Source organism: Carettochelys insculpta, chromosome 1 (assembly GCF_033958435.1).
Source record: "Carettochelys insculpta isolate YL-2023 chromosome 1, ASM3395843v1, whole genome shotgun sequence".
NCBI lineage: Eukaryota > Metazoa > Chordata > Testudines > Carettochelyidae > Carettochelys > Carettochelys insculpta.
This window is the reverse complement of record NC_134137.1, coordinates 220935557-220958744: the sequence shown is the minus strand read 5'-3', so window position 1 is coordinate 220958744 and position 23188 is coordinate 220935557. Positions and strand designations below refer to the sequence as shown.

The 23188-nt window shown below is 44.1% G+C and overlaps 1 protein-coding gene across 2 annotated transcripts in view; it reads left to right on the top strand.

The window, feature by feature from the left end:
• The window catches only part of F5 (coagulation factor V), a 62196-nt gene that overhangs the window by 36162 nt on the left and 2846 nt on the right, over positions 1-23188 (top strand). Inside the window, exons 14-23 of one of the 2 annotated variants that reach the window (XM_074999967.1) lie at positions 4632-4788; positions 5253-5489; positions 7045-7246; positions 7976-8155; positions 10984-11100; positions 12140-12211; positions 16700-16794; positions 19603-19758; positions 21158-21302; positions 21613-21761. In XM_074999967.1, coding sequence (XP_074856068.1) covers positions 4632-4788; positions 5253-5489; positions 7045-7246; positions 7976-8155; positions 10984-11100; positions 12140-12211; positions 16700-16794; positions 19603-19758; positions 21158-21302; positions 21613-21761 — 1510 coding nt within the window. Of the gene's footprint in view, positions 1-4631; positions 4807-5252; positions 5490-7044; positions 7247-7975; positions 8156-10983; positions 11101-12139; positions 12212-16699; positions 16795-19602; positions 19759-21157; positions 21303-21612; positions 21762-23188 lie in introns of both variants that reach the window. The other variant, XM_074999959.1, reaches the window with a different exon arrangement.

The following is a 23188-nucleotide window of genomic DNA, read 5'->3' as shown; positions in this document are numbered from 1 at the left end:
CCTGTGTGACCTTGGTCAAGTGACTTAGCCTTTCTGTGCCACAGTTCATCTTCTCTAAAATGGAAATAAAGCCCTTTCCTACCTCACATAGGCTTTGTGTGGATAAATGTGTTAAATTGGGAGGTGCACAGCTAATACAGCAAGGAAGCCAACATCAATACCTCAGCTAGGTATCTAAGTATATGTGGATGGGATGGTTTGGGGCTCAATGAAGAGAGAGCCTACAGGTTGCCAGTTTGAATCCAGCTTGGATTTGAAAGGATTTAGGAGGAGGTTTTTCAAGGTGACCTGAGGGAGTTTCAATGGATCTGGGTGCCTAATACCCTTAGGCCCCACTGAAAATTCCAGCCTTACCGTTCACACCATTTGTAATTTAATTCACTTGCCAGTACAGAATTGAGGAGTTAAGTTCTCACACCGATTCCAAGCAGACAGGTCCACATCAAGCAACCACCATTACAGTTGCTTCTAATTAAGCCTTCTGTCGCTGGACTTGTCCATGATGAAGAACCAATCAGGCCATCAGCACGTGAGACCCAGATATGAGGGGTTTGCATTTTGTTTTGATTTTGAAAAAGTGGCTTTATTTCCAGCCAATGGAAATTTGTAATCCAGTTTTTTGAGAGAGAAATTCAACCTGTTAGAAATGTCAAATTTCATTGGGACAAAAAGCAATGTTCCCACCAAACCATGCAAAATACCAGTGATTTCATGTTTTTCTGTGTAAAATGTGCCTTTTTTCCTAAAATTTTTAACCACAAAAATATTCACTCAGCCTTGATCTTCATTCATTGTCAGGATGGATTAGGACAGTAGCAGAAACAGTTCCACGACAGCACATGCAGTCTCTGAACTGTATATTGAATCCTTGGGCTACTTGACAAACTTTTCTAATTCCCCATATAGACCCCTGCTTCAGCTCCACCTTCATTATTTGTGTTTGCAAGAATGTCCACAGGGCGATGTAATTTCCCCATGTGTAAAAACCCTAAGGCTCAAATACTGAAATAGTTTGCAATGTGTGAGGGAGATACTGAGATGATGTAAATGACCATAACACCACTGAAGTCAGGGGTGCCGTGACAACTTCCCCTAGCTGAGGATCTGTCCTTAGGTCTTTGGAAGAAGGGAGGATAGAACCTATATCACATGATCCCCAGGCCTTTGCTCTAGGCTCTACAGAGCGAGTGCCCTTCCCAGACTGTGTACATGTGCCCGGTAATGCAGCAGGAAGCCTTCTATGTGCAGGTTAGCATCTTTGGGCTTGTGCTGGTGTTATAAAAATAGCTGTACAGAGAATGCTTTGAAACTGCAGCGTGGGGCTGGCGCTTAGTCTCTGACTCCCAGTCCCATCTCTGGCTTTCAAAGCCTGAGCCATAGCTGCCCAGCTAGTTTTATTTCAGTAGTGCATGCCTGAGTGTGCTGTGGGTTGCAATAAAAAACACAATAATAATAGGAGATTTCAATTATCCCCATATTGATTGGGTACATGTCACCTCAGGACGGGATTCGGAGATTAAATTTCTTGATGCCTTAAATGACTGCTTCTTGGAGCAGCTAGTACAGGAACCCACAAGGGGAGAGTCAATTCTTGATCTAGTCCTGACTGGAACACAGGGTCTGGTCCAAGAGGTAACTGTTACTGGATCACTTGGAAATAGTGACCACAATATAATAACTTTTTAATATTCCTGTGTTGGGAAGAACACCGCAACGGTCAAACACTCTGGCATTTAATTTCAAAAAGGGGAATGACACTAAAATGAGGAAGCTAGTTAAACAGAAACTAAAAGGTAGAGTAACTAAACTAAAATCCCTGGAAGCTGCATGGAAACTGTTTAAAGACACCATACTAGGGGCCCAACTTAAATGTATACCCCAAATAAAAAAACACAGTAAGAGACCTAACAAAGAACCACCCTGGCTTAACAGCCATGTTAAAAAGGCAGTGCTAGAGAAAAGGGCAGCTTTTAAAAAGTGGAAGTCAAATCCTAGTGAGGAAAATAGGAAGGAACATAAACACTCCCAAATTAAGTGTCATAATGTAGTAAGAAAAGCCAAAAAAGATTTTGAGGAACAGCTAGCCAAAAATTCAAAAAATGATAGTAAAATGTCTTTTAAATACATTAGAAGCAGGAAGCCCGCTAAAGAAGCAGTGGGGCCCTTAGACGATAAAGATATAAAAGGAGCGATCAAGGAAGACAGTGCCATTGCGGAGCGATTAAATGATTTCTTTGCTTCAGTCTTCACGGCTGAGGATGTTACAGAGGTTCCTAAATCTGAGCCAGCCTTTTTAGGTGACAAATCTGAGGAACTCACTCAGATTGAAGTGACATTAGAGGGGGTTTTGGAGTTAATTGATAAGCTGAATAGTAACAAGTCTCCAGGACCAGACAGTATTCACCCAAGGGTTCTGAAAGAACTCAAATGTGAAATTGCGGAGTTAACAACAGTGGTTTGTAACCTATCCTTTAAATCCGCTTCGGTACCCAATGACTGGAAGACGGCCAATATAACGCCAATATTTAAAAAAGGCTCCAGAGGAGAGACTGGCAATTATAGACCGATAAGTCTAACATCAGTACCAGGCAAATTAGTAGAAACAATAGTAAAGAATAAAATTGCAAGGCACGTAGAAGAGCACGAATTGTTGGGCAAAAGTCAGCATGGTTTCTGCAGAGGGAAGTCGTGTCTAACTAATCTATTAGAATTCTTTGAAGGGGTTAATAAACATGCGGACAAGGGGCACCCAGTGGACATAATATACTTAGATTTCCAGAAAGCCTTTGACACGGTCCCACATCAAAGGCTTTTATGTAAATTAGGAGGTCATGGGATAGGAGGAAAGATCCTTTCATGGATCGGGAATTGGTTAAAAGACAGAAAACAAAGGGTTGGAATAAATGGTAAATTTTCACAATGGAGGGGGGGTAACTAGTGGTGTTCCCCAGGGGTCAGTCCTGGGACCGATCCTGTTCAACTTGTTCATCAATGATCTAGAAAATGAGGTAAGCAGTGAGGTGGCAAAGTTTGCAGATGACACCAAGTTGTTCAGGACAGTCAAAACCAAAAGGGATTGTGAAGAACTACAAAAAGATCTCAGCAAAGTGAGTGATTGGGCAGCAAAATGGCAAATGAAATTTAATGTGGGTAAGTGTAAGGTAATGCACATTGGAAAAAATAACCCAAATTACACGTGCAACATGATGGGGTAAAATTTAGCTACGACAGATCAGGAAAGGGATCTTGGAGTTATAGTGGATAGTTCTCTGAAGACATCCACGCAGTGTGCAGCGGCAGTTAGTAAGGCAAATAGGATGTTAGGAATTATTAAAAAAGGGATAGATAATAAGACAAAAGATATCACACTTCCCCTATATAAAACTATGGTACGCCCACATCTTGAGTACTGTGTGCAGATGTGGTCTCCTCACCTCAAAAAAGATATATTGGCATTAGAAAAGGTACAGAAAAGGGCGACTAAGATGATTAGGGGTTTGGAATGGGTCCCATATGGGGAGAGGCTAGAGAGTCTGGGACTTTTCAGTCTGGAAAAGAGGCGATTGAGGGGTGATATGATAGAGGTATATAAAATCATGAATGGTGTGGAGAAAGTGAACATAGAACAATTATTTACCTTTTCCCATAATACAAGAACTAGGGGACACCAAATGAAATTGATGGGTAGTAGGTTCAAACCTAATAAAAGGAAATTTTTCTTCACACAGCGCACAGTCAACCTGTGGAACTCCTTGCCGGAGGAGGCTGTGAAGGCCAGGACTCTATTCGGGTTTAAAAAAGAGCTTGATAAATTTTTGCAGGTTAGGACCATACATGGCTATTAGCCAGGGGTAAAGTATGGTGCCCTAGCCTTCAGTACAAGGGCAGGAGATGGATGGCAGGAGATAAATCACTTGATCATCGTCTTCTGTTCTCCTTCGCTGGGGCACCTGGCATTGGCCACTGTCGGCAGACGGGATACTGGGCTGGGTGGACCTTTGGTCTGACCCAGTATGGCCATTCTTATGTTCTTATGTACCTTAAGGGACTATCAGTGACTAAGCTCCTATTTCTCCACAAAGCAGTTGCATGTTTAATGTGGTTCTGATCAGATACAAATATGCAAAGAGCTGAGCTGTCGTCATTTCCTCTACATGCTGCTCTGAATTATAACTGATAACTAATTAAATCCTTTGCCCCATTAACCCTCCAGAGCCAAAACATTTGTGAGAGAGCAAATTGCCCCACCAAAACTCCTGAAGGTCTGATTCAGTTTCTTATGGGTGATGGAGTCTGAGGCACAAAGAGCTCAGAGGGATTTTCAAATAACCGCCAGAGAATGTTCATCACTGGTGGTTAGAAAAACTATTTTAGGATTCGCAAACTTAGTGAATTCAATCAGGGGAAAAACAGATACAAATTTTTAGTTACTTTGATACCCTGGATCGTACATTTTGTGTGATTCGCTGACATCCATGCTGATTCTTTTCCTTTCAAAGCATTTCAGCTGCAAATGTAACTGTTTCTCAGGCCACAATGAGGGGTTTTTGTGTGTAGGTCTTTAATTTTTGTGGTAAGATGTCAGATTTTTCTAATTCCATTATGTTCTTTCCTGGTTCATTCCCCCTCAGCACAATGAGGAATGGCAGAAACATCCATGATGGGAGAAACACTATATACAAAAAAGTGATTTTCCGAAGCTACATGGACAGTACCTTTACAACTCGGGAGGCTGAAGGGGAATATGAAGAACATCTGGGTATCCTGGGTCCTGTTATCAGGGCTGAGGTGGATGATGTCATTCAAGTATGTCAAAGCTTCAGGGGTTAGGTGCTTTAAGGGTTCTAAGGGGAGCTGAAGAGTCTGAGCTACAAGTGATTGAGAAGTATCAGTCATTTCAGGTGGGACATTTTGTAAAAATGGTTTTTTCTAAACTTCTATCCGAAAAAACCTGGAGGTTGGGGAGAAGAAATGGGGCAAGATTTTTCCAAAGCTTTTTTAGTTCCACAAACATTGTGGTCTTTATCACCAAAAACTCAGCCAACATGACCTTTTACTGGTTTTATTCTGATTAAAAACCTAAATGTTTAGATAAATCTGCAAATGTTTGCATTTGTTGGCAAAAAACATAATTTAGGATTCAGATTTATTTACGGATTTGTACCTTGCACTGTTTATATGTGGTTAATGCTTGGGGTTTTGGTCTAGGCCCAAATTTGGAAATCAGGAGTCTGCTTGTATTTATTTTCTAGGTTCATTTTAAAAATATGGCATCCAGACCCTATTCCCTCCATGCCCATGGGCTTTTCTATGAGAAATCCTCTGAGGGAAGCAGTTATGAAGATGAGTCACCAGACTGGCTCAGAGCTGATGATGCAGTTCAACCAAATGACACCTACACCTATGTATGGTTTGCAACCAAGCGCTCTGGACCTGTACAAGCTGGAGCAGCCTGTAGGTCCTGGGCCTATTACTCAGGTGTAAACCCGGTAAGGAAACCCTAAGCAAAAGGGTGCTAGAGAGTCTGTTAGATAATAGATACTATGTCTTGTTCTTGAAATACTGGCTTCAGACCTCTTTGCACTGCTTCCTATTCTCTTTGGGCCTGATTCACCACTCTTGTTCCTCCACTGATAATTTATACTGATACAAAGTGACTGTATGTTGCTGCCATGCTGGCCTGAGTGGGTGAAGAATTTTGTCTTGGCAGAATTTCATAGCCACTTTGCACAGAGCTCAGTAACCACACAAGCCCCACAACTGTCCCAAGTTTAGGACTTGATCCATAAGTCAAGTTCAATAGATTTTTGGATCAATCCGTAAGTTAGGTAAGAGAGTCTTTCAGACCTCCATGATTTTCAGGGTGATGCGCAAATACATCATACAAGGTTCTCCATCTGTACATTGGGACTTTAAAAAGCCTTACATCTGTATCTGGTAAATTGGTTGAAATAATCATTAAAAGTAAAATAATGAAAGATCTGGGAGATCATGATATGGTAGGGTCTATCTGGCACGGCTTCTTCAAAGGGAAGTTGTCATTGATCTATTAGCATCCTTTGAATGGGAAAATAAAATAGGGGATAAAGCAGAATCAAATGGTATATTTTATTTAGATTTGTCAAAAGGCTCTTGAAGTGGTCATGCATAGGAGGCTACTGAAGAAAATAAATGGTCACACATGTATCAAATACCGATTACAGGAGTTGACAAAATGGTAGGATTAAATTGTCTGTTTTCAGGATGGCAAAAGGCTAACAGGCAGAGGTCACAAAGTTCTGTATGAGCTCCAATGTTGTTCAATACACTTTTAATGACTTGGAAAGGAAAAGAGGGGGTGAACGGTGAGATAGCAATATCCTTTGGTGACTGTTACTTTAGGTTAGCTAAGTCCAGAGCAGACTATGAGGAATTTCAGAGGAACTTAACAAAGCTAGTAGAATGGGCAACATGATTGTAGATGAAGTTCAGTGCTGATATACACGTTCATGCATATTGGACAGAAAATGTTAAACTACTTACTGTTTATATGGTTCAAAGCTAACCATATTAATTCAGGAGAAGTATCTGAGCATCATTGTGGACTGATAGTGAAAACCCCTGCTCAGTGTGCAGCTGTGGTTGGGGAAAAAAGCAAGCAGTGTTATGGTACATGCAGAATGGGATGGGGGAACAATACAGACATTATCATGATACCGTTATGTAAATCAGTTGTACAGCTTCCTTTGGAATACTGTGTGTGCAGAACTGGCCACCCATCAAAAAAAAAAAACTGAAGAACTAGATGGTGATCAGAGGCTGGCAGAACACGTTCTGGGGTATTTAAAAACATGGCGGGGGGGCACAATCCAGCACTGGCCAATGTTGGAGACAGGATGCTGGATTTCATGAGCCTGCGGTCTGACGGGGTCTGGCAATTCCTGTGTGTCAGTGCTAACATTTATAAGGAAAAATCATCAAATAAAAGCCCCTGGGAACATACACTTTCTTAATTGATACATTTTGGGAAACCTTATCTCGTAATTTGTATTTATTGCCTTCCAGGAGAAAGATGTTCACTCAGGGTTGATTGGACCAATCGTGATCTGTCAAAAGGGAACCCTCAGTACAAGTAGCAACATGGCAGTAGATGCCCGAGAGTTTGTCCTGCTTTTTATGGTCTTTGACGAAGAGAAAAGTTGGTACTTTGATAAAACTTCCAAAAAGACTTACACAGAGAAGACCTCAGAAATGCACAAATTCCACGGTACTAACGTTTCTCTTTATTAGTTATCCAGTTTGAAAGGGAAGAGGGAGATATAAAAAGACCTCAATCCAGCTTGTGGGCACACTTGCAACTTTGCATGCACACATCATTTGCCTGTACTTCTTTTGCACTTTTTTTGCATTGTCCCTTGTGCATATAAAATAGAGTTTTCATGTACAGACCAGAAGGGGTTGGAAAAATATGACACAAATAGAAAGAGTTTTCATTAAAAATTTTCTAGAGAAAATGAAGTTTTCAAGGTTTTGTACGGGGAAATGATCAGTTGTGAGCTGAAAACCATCAACTCCCTGATTCTTTAGTTTATTTGCAAAAGTTGTTGGCCATGGAAAACAGTCCTGTCAAGTATCGGAGGAGTAGCCGTGTTAGTCTGGATGTGTAACAGCAACGAAGGGTCCTGTGGCACCTTATAGACTAACAGAAAAGTTTTGAGCATGAGCTTTCATGAGCACAGACTTACACAGACAGATGCATCTGATGAAGTGAGTCTGTGCTCACGAAAGCTCATGCTCAAAACTTTTCTGTTAGTCTATAAGGTGCCACAGAGTCCTTCTGTGAGAGTTTTATTTAAAAATAATTTTCCATCACAAAGAATTTGGATTTAGATTTAATTCTGTATCCTCCGGTCTGACTTTAGTTGACGTCTTCATTGTCTCTCAGACGGAGTGTGTTTTTAGTTTCCTTTATCCCTTGTATTATGCTTCTTTTCAGCCATTAATGGGATCATATACCACTTGCAAGGACTGAGGATGTATAAAGATGAACTGGTCCGATGGCACTTGTTGAATATGGGGGGTTCAAAAGATATTCACGTGGTTCATTTTCATGGTCAGACCTTCACAGAACATGGAGTCCCGGGTCATCAGCTGGGTGTCTACTCTCTCCTTCCAGGTACATCAGTGTTGTGTCATTTATACTCCTCATTACCAAGTGTAGGGGTTAACCTCATAATGCTGGAGTGACTCTACCAAAGTTCAGTGTCCTTAGACCAGCATCAGCAGAACTTGGCTTGGGCCCATTAAGATAGCAATGATCAAGTCTAGCTTTTCGTTTCCTGTGAGGTTGGAAAGGACTTCCCCAGCCCCAGTGTCATCTACCTCATTGAGTGGGGAGATGGACATGAGGCTGTTCTGTGAAATGTAACCTTAACAAATTAAAGAATTGGTCTGAAATTAATAGGATGAAATGCAGTCAATACAAGTGCAGAGTCCTTTGCCAAGGAAAGAAAAATCAAAAGCACAAGTACAAAATGGGGAGTAACTGGCTACGTGGTAGTACTGCTGAAAAGGATTTGGGAATTATAGTGGATCACAAATTGAATGTGAGTCATCAGTGTGATGCAGTTGTGGAAAAAGGCCTAATTTCATTCCAGAATGTATTAACAGGAGTGTTTATGTAAGACACTGGAAGTCACTGTCCTGCTCTGTTCAGCGCTGGTGAGGCCTCGGGTGTAGTACCGTGTCCGAACGTGGGCACACGCTTTAAGAAAGATGTGCAGAAACTGGAGATGGTCCCAAGAAGACCAGCAAAAGTTATAAAAGGGTGAACAAACCTGATCTGTGAAGAAGGGTTACAAACTGGGCACAGTTATCTTAGGAGAAAACGGATAAGTCTTCCAGTATGCTAATTGTTATAAAGACGACAGTGGTCTCTTGTCTTTCATAGAAGGTGTGACAAGAAATAATGGACAATCTTCAGTGAAGTAGGTTTGGGTTAGGTATTAGGAAAAACTGTCTAACTATAAGGCCGCCTCTACTCAAGAGCAGGAAGTTGACGTAAGGTACACTACTCCAGCTATGGAGCTGACATACCTTAAGTAAGGTTACTATGGGCAGCTCTACGCAGCGGGCAGCTGAGGGGAGAAACTCTCCCATTGATTTCTCTTTTCTTGCCTGAAGTAGAGCAACAGGGTCAATGTGGGAGCAGATGTGGCAGATCTTCACTAGACTTGCTAAGAAGACTGCCAGTGAGCGGTTCTCAGAGACTTGATCTGGGCTGTAGTTTACGTGTAGCCTAAGAGTAGTTGAGCTCTGAAACTCTGAAATAGGCTTCCAGGAGAGTTTGTGGACTCTCCATCTTTGGAGGTTTCAAAGAAGATTTCAGACAAGCACCTCTCAGTTTACTTGGGCCTACCACAGACCAATGGGGCTGCACTTGATACCTTTGTGAGATCCCTCCCAGCCCTTCATTTCCATGAATCTATAAAAGTCATGTAACAGTGCAGCCTTGATCTGCCGCCATTACTCATGCTGAGTAGCTCATTAGTTCACAGGCAGTGCCATTGAAGTCGATGGGGACTACTCAGGGAGTGAGATGCTGTTCAGTATAAGGCTGTCAGAGTCTGGCCTGTTAGGGTTATTTTGTATTCTGCATGGTTTTGCAGAGAGAGCATAATATATAGTAGACAAATAAAAACGACAGCCTTGCTGAGGCTTCAGAACTGCTGGGTCTAAAGAGAAATGAGATTAGCTATAAATACTCATCAAAACACAAGGGGTGTTCGAGTACACGCCAACGCAATCCTTTCCCATTTCAAGCGTGCTGCAGTTGTGTGCATCGATATTTATTTATGCAGCATTGCCATCCCCAGGCATTGAGAAATCAGGAATGGAGCACTGTTCCCTTGTGAGCTGTGCACTTGGGTGGCCGCCTAGAAGAGATTCAGGTGCCATGCAGCTGATTACCTGAGTATGCACAGCTGACTACAGCCAGCAGCATGTTTCTATGGCGGTGCACAACTGCACGTGCCTTGGTGGCACATAACATGTATTCCATCCCGGATAGAAAAAAATTAGAACGCTGGAAGGGAGCCCCACCCAAAACCAGGGAGTGCTTTGAAAAAAACTGTGAGATTTAAAAAATATTGGGTTCCTTGCCTTTGGAAGTTTTGAGGAGAGGGAGTTTTAAATAAAGAGCACCAAATGTTGCAAGACTCGTGATAAATCCTGAGAGCTGGCTGCACTGTGGTATGGAAAGCCAATAACAAAACAAGAAGAACCCTGTGGAAAAGCAGTGTGCAGGATGAAATTTGCATTGTGTAAGTCAGAGCACTGGGGTAGACTCTCTGAGCTATACCTTCTGATCCTGACCCTGGGAGTGCCTCCCATGCTGGGCCCTGTGAGGAACAACATAAGCCTGGACTAAGGGAGACTTTTCCTAGCTCATGGCCTACTGCAACTTCTTTACAGTATTTACACACTGCCAGAGCCAGGGCAGGAGCAGGGCCTAGCCTCAGCTCTTTAGTTACTGCTGCTCAGCATGAATTAATGTGAAAGGTTAGTTCATTCACTGCATGATCTCTTAGCTAAGGCTGTAGGGGTGGCTCATTCTTTCTCTGTGTAAGTGGACTAGGTGCCACTACGTAGGGCAGTGAACCGCATCCCTAGGTGTGTGGGTTACATGTGCAGTATTGAGCAATATGGGCATGCCTCCAAGGTTCTGTGAAAAAGCAAATTTTAACGTGAAGAAGAAGCTTGGATTCAGATCTGAACTTCTGATTTCAGGATGTCTCCAGTCAGAACCTTTTTATTAAGACGAAGGATACTAAAATCATGGGCTACTCTTTCCAACAGGTGCAGGATATTTGACTTTCACTTTGTCAGGCTACCAGTGATGGGCAGCAAAGGTCTCGGTTTATCCAGCCTCAGTGTTCTGCACCAGCCGATCTCCTGTTAGCGTTCCAACAGATTCGCTGTGATTATTTTCATTCTCTTTTAAAGGCTCGTTTCGAACTATTGAAATGACACCACCAAGAGCTGGCGTGTGGCTTTTAGACACGGAAGTGGGGGAATATCAGCAAGCTGGAATGCAGGCATTCTTTATCATTGTAGAAAAAGGTATTGAATCTAACCATAATCATAATGTACAAGATTCTAGTCAGGGACTCCCAGCCTATGGGTTGGGACCCTAACAGGGGTTACCATTAGATTTTAGTAAGAGTCACCAGCTGGGTGGCTCTGAGCCGTATGTGGCTCTTTAAGGAGCCATTTTCAGCTGCCACCGCTCACTCCTCCAGCTCCCAGTCCCTGCCTCACCATGCTAAAATGGAACTCAATTTAATTGGTTTAATGGCCGGCCGAAGGGATCTAGCTATTAAACTAATTAAACTGAGTCCCATTTCAGCACTTCAGAGCAGGTAACTGCCCTGATGCAGCTGGAAGAAGGGCATAGGAGGGCTGGAGGGAGCTGCACGGAGGAGGCAGCGGTGGCCCAGCGAAGGAGCAGCAGGTGGCAGCAGCAGCGCTTGGGTGAGATAGGTGGGGGGGACAGTTTGGGGCTGCAATGGGTTCAAGCCTGGGGGTGGAGGTGGGGAGGAATCAAAACTCACCAAAAATTTTTCCCAGAGAAGAACCCCAACATCTCACTGGTTTTGATTTGCCTTGGGTCAGAGTCTCACTGAATTGTCAAAATGGGTCACTGTCTCAAAAAGGCTGGGAACCACTCTTCTAGTTAAGTTCTCTCTCCCTTTCAGAGAGAATTTATAGTAATTATTGGGCACGAGGCAGTAACAACCGAATAGAATCGACTCAAGAAATGGCTGTATTATAAAGGCAGAGCTCATGGAGTACTTATAGTGCACTGAGCGTAGAAGATGTGTTACATAGCATTCAGAGAGCTAACCTTATGTTAGTTGTTTTCTTAAAATGACCTATGAATCCTTGACTGAAGAAATTGATTGTGGGGATGAATTTGGCCCTGTGGACATACAGATCTTTTTTTTTAAACTCCCCAGTGATGAAGCCCCAAACTTGCCCTAGTAGGAGTTGGCAGAAAGGCTCAGCTGGCACCTCAAACATGACTCTGAAAGAGCCTCTTTTTCCTGGGAAGGTGTGGAATGCAGCTCGTCAGTAATCGCACATCTTGTGTTCTCTCTAGAGTGCAAGTTACCAATGGGCCTAATGAATGGACTTATACTGGATTCACAGATCAGCGCTTCTCATCACATACGTGAGTTTCAACACCTGGTTGAAGAGCATCTTATTGTTTTAGGAAGCTCATAGATGATCTTCAATAATATGACTTGGCATTAGGCAGCACAACTGTAGATAATCTCTGCTTCTCTGTGTTTCCGGCTCCTGTCTTACGGTGTCATTTCAGTTACTAACAGGCTGTCAGACTTCAGAAAGCTCTCTGGTTCTGCAGGCCTAGAATCAGCCAAGTACCCTAGTGGAGAGGCCAGCATAGGCTGACAGAAAGAGTTCTGATGGGAATAGTGATACTGCCTGATTGAAGAGCATTAGTTATACCTACAGAAGCATTGGGGAGAGGGGTTCCCAGCATAATTACATCAGCAAGGAATTTTTTTTCTTCCCTCCCCCTACCACTTCTAACCAACAGAACTGTGCAGGCTAAACTTTAGTATGTATACCTGGTACGTATCACTGTAGTCTTCTGATAGTGAGGTAGGCTCTTGTGTTCTCTTCTACCTGCTGTATAACAGTGCTGTAACTAGCTAATTTTGTGCCTGAGGCACGAGTATAAAATTGTGCCCCCTCATATATTCATAGTAGTTATTTTGTAGAAAAAGGGAAAATACATAAATAATAATACAACCTTTATTATAGTTATGAGATTTGCATAATCAATCAATACATATATATCTTAATACCTATAATTATAGGTATTATAATATAATCTAATACATATAATTATAAAATATCACCATGTCAGGTACTATTAGGTATTTGTTTATAATTGTACTTTGTGTGCTTTTAATGAGACACACTCATCAATAATTGCATTGAAATTAATATTATTCATTGCGTATTATGTTCTATTGATGGACATATTTGATAATCTTTGCTTGACCAGTAGATGCTTGAAGGTAGTTCATAATTAATTTTAGTTTGTTAAAATGCGTTTTGCAAGAAGCCACGGTCACTGGCAAGCAGAGAAACATTTGCAGTGCAATTTCCAAATTTGGAGAAGATTCAGCCAGATTATATTCATGAATTAACTGTAGAAGGCCCAAACGAGTCCTAAATGAAACGTTTGGCAGCAGTGCTAAGGCCTGATGTTTAAAACTCCGAATCTCTGATGAAACTGCTGAAGCATTTAAATAGCTGTCATATTTAAAACTTAAATCTACTGCTGCCTTTTGAAGATTAAGAGCATCAATTTTAACTAAACAATCGCCCAGAAGAAAACCTCTTTTTAGAAATTGGACAAAATCTTTGTTGCAGAGCATATTTTTTACTATACCAGCTGGAAAAAGATGTGCACCTAAAGAGCAGTCGACATTGACTGTCCTCAGCGCGGGCAGGGGCACTGGCATGGTGTGAGGCACAAGAGGAGATAGCTTCGTGCCAGAGTGGCCAGCCTTTTTGCATCGGGGCCTACATGGCATCCAGGGGCTGAACGCATGATAGCATAATCATTCCAAACAGAAAAATGCAGCATAAACTGAATACGTTATTACTCTAAGGTCATTCAACACACTCAGCTTTTTATCTCAAAACCTATAAACCATGTAGGCAGCATATATTAAGTACAGCTGTTTGAGCAATACCACAAAGTCTACAGTAATCCAATTTATTTTCTAAAGAAACAAATATCCATGTTTAGAGAAGAATAAATGAAGACTTTCAGCTATTTTAAAACACAATAAACAATGTAGAGTGAGAGTCTGGAAAAGGTAACATGTAAAACAGCATTTTAGAAAAATTTATGTGTACAGGGTATTTAAAACATCAGTCACCCAAGCACCCTCCTAAAATACAAAATTTATAGGACTTTAAAGGATTTCTAGACCTGAACATGCAACAGAAAATGGAATCCAAGGAGTCCTACACTAATTGCTTGTCCACACTTGCCCCCATCTTCGACGCGGGCCTGGTAATCGGGGTGTTGGGAGGTTACTAATGAAGTGCTGCAGTGAATATGCAAAATTTTGGGGAGTAAAGACACTTTGAAGTAGGGTGGGCACTTCGAAGTGCCCATGGCTACACACATGCAGGCACTTCAAAGTCTGACACTTCAAAGTTGCCACAGGGGAGAATTAGCCTAATGAGGTGCTGCATATGCATTGCAGCACTTCATTAGTAATCTCCCATCACCCTGATTACCATGCCCCCTTCAAAGTTGGGGGTAAGTGTAGACCCAGCCTAAGAGATCAAAATTAATTTTAGATCTCATGCAGGCTCCTGTCAAGGTAACCCACATCCTTAAAACAAAATATCATAGACCATGCTTGGCAATTCTGTTCCACGGTTATAAGGAAGGTACAGTATGTACCTTCCAGATTATAAAAGCACCCTCTTTTTTGACACAAGGAAGTGATCCAAAAATTCTAACTCAAATCTTACTATATAGTTGTCAATTTCAAAGTTGCTGTGAGAGGAGTGCCTCTGAAAGAGTCACTAGGGTCCCACAGAAGGACCTGCAAGGTTACTTAAACCCACGGATCTAACACCTCAGATGGTTGCTGGTTTACTCTGAGACATGCGAAGCACAGCTATGCACTTGTGCTGTGCCGAGGAGAGATTCCAGGGCTGCCCCCTATTCACAACACCCACAGCTAGGTTTGTTTCCCTCGGAGGTGCACTTGGGCACAGGCCTTGATGCACATAAAATTTATTCCACACACAGGTGGAAAAGATTAACCGGAATATTACTCCTCTTGCCCACCAGCCATGCAGCCATGTCCCCCACCTGGCTCCCCATGCCCCTACCAGCACTTGAAGGCAGAGGCAAGGGCTGTGTGGCGCCGCTGCCAAGCAGCCCTCCTCTTCTCCCACTATCCCCAGATCCAGCCTTGAAGGTGGAGGGTCGGTCCAAGAAGACAAGTCAGGGCAGCGCCAGCTGCTCTGATGGCACGACCAGCCCCTTCCTGCCACCACAGTGATGGGGCCAAGCCAGGCCTGCCACCATCAAAACACAGGATTCTTGGGACTGGCTTAATTCTACAGGCACCAGTTCTGCGTCTCACTGGGTAGAAGCAGCGCAATGTGGGGAGTGGATGAATCCTGCTCTGCCAGCCTGGGTCATTTGTCGCAGCCTCGTGCCCCCTGCCGCAGGCTGAGAAGGCCCCTCAGCCCCACACTCCCCCAGGTGGCGTGATCCTGGAAGCACCCATTACTCACCTCCGCCACACACAGTTCGGCTGTGCCTAAAGTTCAGGACAGGTTTGTCAGGAGAACAGGTTCTATTCCTGGCTTTGCCACTGCCCCACTGGGTGGCTTTGGACAAGTCACTTCTCCCCTGCACCAGTGCCTCAGTTTCTCCAGCTGTAAAAAGGCTTTGAAATTTCACTGCTATTTTTAAGGGGAGTGAGATGTAGAATTGCAGTGTATCAAAGTTATAAGGGAGCAAAATGCTGCAAAATGACATTCCCGAGCAGTGTTGCGGTCTTTGATTTCTCAAGTTCATTCCCATCACAGATGAGCTTTTGATGGAGAATTTGGTAACATTGCAGACACAGGAGGATGGATAATTTTTTTCAGATGTGTTTTTTTTTTTTTTTTCTCCTTGAAATGAGAAACAGATGGCTTATTGTGGAGATTTCAAACTTTGCAGATTTAGCCCTCTCTAAAGATGAATGCCTCTGAAGTCACACCCATTTGAAAATTTTGTCAGACAAGGGGAACAATCATTTCTTTAACACAGTGCCCTTCATGAGGGGTTACTATCCACAGTGGATGTAGAACATGGGTTGACTCTGCCTCTGCCAGTAGTAATCAAACTGTTGAGTTATAGCAGGAGGAGGGATAGCTCAGTGGTTTCAGCATTGGCCTGCCAAACCCAGGGTCTGTGAGTTCAATCTTTGAGGAGGCCATTTAGGTGTCTGGGACAAATATATTGGGGAAAAAAAATATCTGTCAGGGATGGTACTTGGTGTCCTACCAAGAGGGCAGGGGACTGGACTCAATGACCTCCCAAGGTCCCTTCCAGCTCTGAGATGTGTGCATATATCAGACACAGGTTGTAACTTGACTCCAATATCTAATCTCAACAGAGCCGCAAGAGTTCAGAGTGCTATGGGAAGCAGTGTTGTCCACTGGTTAGAGACCAGGACTTGGGAGACATGGGTTTTGTTCCTAGCTCTTCCACTGGTCTGCAGGGTGATGATAGGGAAATTACTTCACAGCTCTGTGCCTTCATTCCACCATCTGTAGAATGGAGAGAATTATATTGCCTCACTTTTGTCAAGTGCTTTGAGATTGCTACTGAAACAGGCTAACTAAAAGCTAGGTTTTAATTATTTTTAAAGCCACTTTTCTGACAATCACATTTTCAAAGATGCACTCAATTTTTAATTGCCAATAACATCCAGTGTCTCTGGAGCTTTTGCCAGCTTATGAGGTGTTTGTATTGGAGTCCCTTTCTTCAGGGCAAGGTAAAGAAAAAAAAAATCTCAAGTATGCATACTGAGAAGTCTTCTAGTTTTTTGGGTTTTTTCCTCCCCCCATGCATCTTTGTTCCTTTTTTCCCACCTAGCCTATTGGGAACCGAAATTAGCTAGATTAAACAACGCTGGAACATACAATGCTTGGAGCACTGTCATGGAGGGAGATGAATTTCCATGGATCCAGGTATGGTGGTTGGTATAATTCTATTTGTCCTCTGCTAGGCCCAGACTGCACGGTTGCTGCCTACAGCTACACTATTGCACGCCGGCTGGGATTATCTTGGGTTTCAGGCATTAAATAGGGTCCAGCTATAGCTAACCCTTCCCAAAGAGGCGGCCAAGGAAGACGGTAGGAAGTTGTACTGGTGATTCAGTAGGTCGCTTGGTCTCCTTCAAGTGAATGCTGAGCCATTGCCCCAGTGTTGTCAGGGTTGCAGCCTGTTGTTTAGGGGAAACTGGGGGGAAGTTTGACCTGCTGCTGCCCAGGTTATAACCATGTGGATAAACAGCCTATCTTTTTGCTGTCTCTCTCCTCTTGACACGTATGAGCATTCACCCTTTGCTGTGTGATCAGCTAACCCACCATGGGTTGGACATATGCTTTCTACTTCACTACATGAAGTGTTATGTGGCCAGGGGAGGAGGTTAATGCATTACAAGTTGTTTTGGACTTGAAATTCTTCCTGTCCAACTTCTAGTGGCTTTACAGATACCCCAGAACAAGTGGCCGCGTTCTCAGAGGAGCTCAGTGAGCTGTTAAGGCCCTGAAGACATAACCAGGTGTTCAAGAGTGGAGACTCTTGGGTCCTGAGTACTTCTGAGCGTCTGGCTGCTTCCTTTCGGTGCCCAACAGGTAGCTGAGCTGTTTTGAAAATCCAGCCCCCAGTGAGTATTTCCTTACAACCAGCTATAGCACTAGAAGATTTTGCAAAAATTCCCTGTTGTGTCTGTACTCTCTAGCTTGACAGACAATATGTCCTGCATGCCACTACCACTGGTTCCCAACCTTTTAACTAGTGTGGTCCACCAATAACGCCTCCCAAACCATTCCTGGACCCCCATCAAAACACATTCTAGCTGCTATGTATGCTGCATTGAACAAAAAAGGAACCCACGATATAGATTTTTGGGCAGCAATTAATTACATTATTAGAAGATATTTAATTTTAAAATAAGTGTAACTGCAATTTATTTACAACTTACTTCCTATGATCGTTTTTATTTATGTTTTTCATTTTTGGGGGTTTTTATGGACCTGCTGCAATACCCTCACAGACCCCACAGGAGTCCGCAGACTCCAGGTTGGGAACCATTTCTCTAAACAGCTGCTTTACCAGCTGTGGCAGATGGGAGACTCCCAGATTCCTTGCTCAGCCATTCAGAACTGTGCTAAGCTAATCCTCTCTAAAAAATTACCTCTTCACTCATCTTACTGGATCAAAGAGAATTGTTCTATAAGTCGCTGCAGGTTATCATGCAGGTTCAATTCCAACCGCTGTTGCAGAGGAACTTGGATTGTTCAGGGGATAGATGACAGTCGCTTGTCTGAATTCAGCCTGGTTTGGCTGGAGCCAGAAAATCACAGCAGTATGACCCTTCATCAGAAACTAGTGTTAAGAGTTGATGATCTCACTCTGCATCACAAACCTTTCACCTTTCCAACTGCAACTCATGCTGACTAAGACTCGGGGCGGGGGGCGGGGGGAAGGGAAGATGTCTCAGAAGAGAGGCCAAGGACTGGATGAGCCATGGAGACAGAACACCCTTCTAACTAGTGGGCATGGGACCTGCAGCCCAGAGATGAGGCCTCTTGATGAAGGAGTGGAGCTTGGTATGTCACTGCCCATTCTGGGTGGATAAATAGAAAACAAGTCTGTCCCTGAGCTATCAGCCCAACACTTTTCATCTCCTCCATCTTCCACCAAACACATTTGCTGTGATTATACTCACCATAATTGTTTATTAAAAATACACACAAGCAGACTAGCAGCTGGGAACGAGTTAATGACTCTCTTGACTCTTCTCATGTGACTTGCTCAGTAGAAACCAGATGTGTGGTTACAGATGCCTTCCAAATCCCCCTGAAACTCAAGAACAGAATTGCTTTTCTTTCGTAAGGGCAGAAACCTTGGAGAGAGACATAGTCTTTGTGTGCTTGATAACGGGGATTGAAAATTCCCTTAAAATAATTGTAGGGGTTTTCTTCTGTTGTGTTGAAGAGCATCTTTCTATTCCTGCACAGCTTGGGTGGTAAACAACATAACTGATCTTTTCACTGTCTGCATGAAAAGGCCTAAAGGGGGAAGAAAGGTCTTCTGATTGCTGGAAGTGAGTGCCTTCATCAGGAGATGTTGGGTCTGTTCCCTGCACTGCTATGCAATCACCACCTGACATTTTGCAAAACTTTGAAACGCTGACTTTATTTGTTTGGGTGGGTGGGGGGGCTTTTGTGCCCATCTTGAGGCACCAGGGTCTAATTTTTCACAGTTGCTGAACACTTGTGTTTTCAATTGGCATAGAGTCTCTACACTTAAACTCCTGGCCATGTCTTCAGGGTGTTTAGCATCTGCAAAAAACAAGCTCTAGGTATCTCGGGCTGGTCACTCAAAACCAGAGGTTGCTTGTGAAATGTAGAGCCTTATTCATTCTATGCCTTGCTCTCCTCATCTGTCAGTGGAGATCAGATAGCAACACTCAACTGCTTCACCCAGGGATGCTGAGAGGATGGATTCAATAACATTTGTCAGGTGCCCAGATACTGTAGTAATGGGCACCCCAGAAATTGCCTGTAAGTAAATGCATGCATAAATAAAATAGGCTAGGCCAGGACATACCTCATTTGAGCTTAGATACCTTTATCCATCTCAAAGACGGAAGTGCCATTCTGAGCCCCTAAATGCAGGCCTGGGCTCCACACCTGAGGTGCCAGAGGATGAAGTTGGCCTCACGGTGCAGCTTTCTTACAGTTCATGTATCTTGCTGTTTTATATAGGTGGACCTGCAAAGGCAAGTTCTGATCACAGGGATACAGACACAGGGAGCCAAGCAGATGCTGAAGTCCTTGTTTGTCAAAGAGTTTTCTCTGACTTACAGCAGGGACAAACGGAAGTGGATCACCTTCAGAGGAAACAGCACGATGAAGCAAAAGGTCTGCCTGCTTGTTAATCCCTCCAGCCTCTCCTGGCTTTATGTCGCTGTAAGCAGGTGGGATGGCTCAGCCCAGGCAGACTCCAGGGCTTTTCTCAAGAAATAAGGGGTCAGGCTTTTAAAGGTATTTAAGCACCTGGAGATGGGGAAAATCCGTGTGATTCCAAAGGATAGATGTGCCTAGAGGTGATTTTTAACCCTAACTAGATGCCTCTCTGCATTGTGAGGTGCCTAAATTGTTTCATGTGTTTGGCTAGATGTGTCCAGCAAAGTGGAATACAGGATCATAGTAAGACCTGAGAAATCTGCCCTGCTTGGGCCGCAACCTAACCCTATGATCCTGGTTATGTAAACCCACTTCCCCACAGGCCTCTGTCCCCACCTCCCTCAAGGCCTTCTGATGGGGAGGAGGGAAAAGGGGGCCATTGCATGCCATAGCATGGCAGTTCAAAAAGGCCCAGGACTCTGGCAGCTATCACCCTTTAAATTGCTGCTAGACTGGTATGCCACATGGTCCAGGCAGCACCAAGGCCTGGGGAAGGGGAGGAGTGGTGTGGTATGCTCTGGGTGGTGCTCAGGACTAGCTGTCCTCAGCTCCACCCCTTCTGGGAGCCACACTCCCTTCACCTTGCCCAGAGGCTGTCAGCAACCCTGCCTCTGTAAAATGGCCCTTATCCAGAGCACTCGCACAAGGAGAGCGTGAAGCAGACCTGAAGTCATGCCTGTATTCAGTGGGGACCAGCATCTGCACCCTTATCACAATAGTTTTCTAAGCAATATTATCAGTAGCTACCTAAGGCATGTGCAACCCAGGGGTCCCCTGTGCCCAAACACCCTCCCCTGATAGGTGAAGCTCAACTCTGAGGCCCAGTCTCCACCTAAAAATTGACCTAACTGCATCTTTCAGGGCTGTGAAAAATATCACACCCTGTGCAATGTAGTTTGGCTGGCCTAACCCCCCAGTGCAGATGCAGCTAGGTTAATGCGAGAATTCTTCCACAGCCCTCTTGGAGAGCAGCCTGAAGTTTTTGATCAACAAAGGAAGCTGCTATGTTGTGGCACAGCCCCAGCACACCTGTAACTGCCAGAGTGTAGACATACCCTGTATGTCATAATGTTTGTGTGATAGGTGTTAATGCAGGCTAGGTTTCTACCTGTCTTCATTGTCTGCCTGCTAATATCCTCATAGGTGCAGTACAGAGCCTTAACACAGTGGGCTGTTATTTGTGCAAAGATACAGATGATACGTGTGAGGTTTTGCTGTAATGAGAATAGCCCCATCAAACTGCATCAGTAAAGACTTAATTGCATGACAGAGGGTTTGCCGAGCTAAGCTTGCAATTGCTTTAAATTAATATTATATCTGTGAATTCTTAATAGCTTTTTTTTTGTCTTTCTAGTTGTTTGAAGGCAATTCAGATGCTCATGGAATAAAAGACAATTGTATTGATCCACCTATCATAGCTAGATATATTAGGGTCTATCCAACTGACTCCTACAACAGACCTACTCTTCGCATGGAACTCCTGGGCTGCGAAATAGAAGGTAAGCAGGAGCACTCACTGGTGTTTGTTTTCCCCTCTCCCTTTTGAAAAACAGGCTCGTTTTCAATGTGGGGCAACATTTTTCAAACACAAACCCGTGATTTTCAGTGCTTAACGTGACACACCTCAAAGGGGCCTGGTTTTTCAGAGATCTGCCTACCTCCTCTGAAAACTGGGTTTTTCGAGTATACAGGGGTAGCTGTTAGTCTGTATCTCCAAAAACAAGAAGTCCTGGGGCACCTAACAGATATTTTGGAGCATAAGCTTTTGTGGGCAAAGACCCACTTCATCAGATGCATTTCTCTTAACAGGTTGCTCTATGCCACTGGGAATGGAAAGTGGGGAGATCCAGAATGCTCGGATTACAGCTTCTTCCTATAAGAAATCCTGGTTTAATTCATGGGCACCTTCCCTCGCACGTCTCAATCAACAAGGAAGGGTGAATGCCTGGCAAGCCAAGGTAACAAACAGAGAAAAGAAACTGCTTAGTCATAGCTGCTGCTGCTGCTGCTACTGCCAGTGAATAGAACATTGCTCTGGTGTGTGTCTGTGCTCGCTCTATATGCTCCATCAATGCGATGTGCTGGTTTTGTTCTTTCAGCCCTCCTGTGAAAAGCCTGTTTAGTTCCCTGTGACTAGAAGGTCTGTGACAAACTCAGCTCCTTTAAGGGAGACAAAGTTTTTATTAAATAAAATAAAACGTTTGCTAATTTGATCTTGTGAAGTGGAAAGCAACAAAACCACACATGGACAACGGAGGTAGGTCCTGCATGCTCAATTTGATGGGCCTGATCCTGCAGCCCTTACACGTAGGCAGGGGTCTGAAACCAAAACTGCGAGAAGAGCCATTTTTTTTTTCAAATTCGGTTACAAAATCAATACTTCAAGAGCCGCAGTGCACGTGAATACGAGACAGTCTTTAACAAATAACATCAAACTGTGCTTTTTGTCACCCCTATTTTAAGAACAGGGCACAATGATTTGTGCCAGTTAGAAGGTTATCCCCATCTCCAGCTTTACCCACTTCAGCCCCCAAACCTGCCCTCCCCGAGCTTTACACCTGATCCCACAAACCGGCCCTGCCCAGGCTTAAACCTCTCCCCAGGTTTAGCCTGCCTCAGACGACAGCTCTCCACGCTGCCCACGTCTCCCGGCTGCTGAGGTATGAGGAGGCAGCCTGAAGCTGGTGCCCCCTCCACCCCCCTTGCAGTGCAGGTGGATGGTGCGGTCTGGGCAGAGGCACCTCTAGCGCTGGGTGCTGTGGGTGGGGGGTGCTTCCACGCTGGCGGCAGCGGGGTAGGGTGGAGCAAAGGATGGCCTGGCAGAAGGATGGTCTCCTCTCACCTGATACGACAGTGTCATCTCAGGCGTTTCTAGCTTCTTATTGGAAAATAGACTTTTCACGGAAAGTTGCGTTCCTGTTTGCTATTTCAAAAGAGAGTTTGTGTTTACTCTTTTACTGTGTATTGGCAAAGCTGGATAGGGAGATGACACAGGGAAGTTGTGTCTGATCGTTTTAAGCTACAATGGTGAAAAGCATTGAGAAAATTAATGTAGTACATCATGGTTTTCTCCTTTCAGGGATTGTAACAAAATTGTCATTTTAGTACGGGGGGAGCAAGCGGCTGACAGAAGAGCTGCCGTCTCTCCCCCGTCTGCAGCAGCACTTGGAGCAGGCTGTAGCAGCTGGGCAGTGCCGGGAGGGTGGGCAGGAGCAGGGCAGCATCTGGATGAGGATGAGGCCTCCCGGGCTGGGAGCAGAGGAAGGGGTGCTGGCCATTGCTGGGTGAGAGCTGGCTGCTTTCTTCCCCCGTCTCCCTGGCACGGTTGGGAGCTGCCCGCCTGCAGCTATTGGCAGTGGCTGCTGGGCAGTGCACTGCTGGGGGC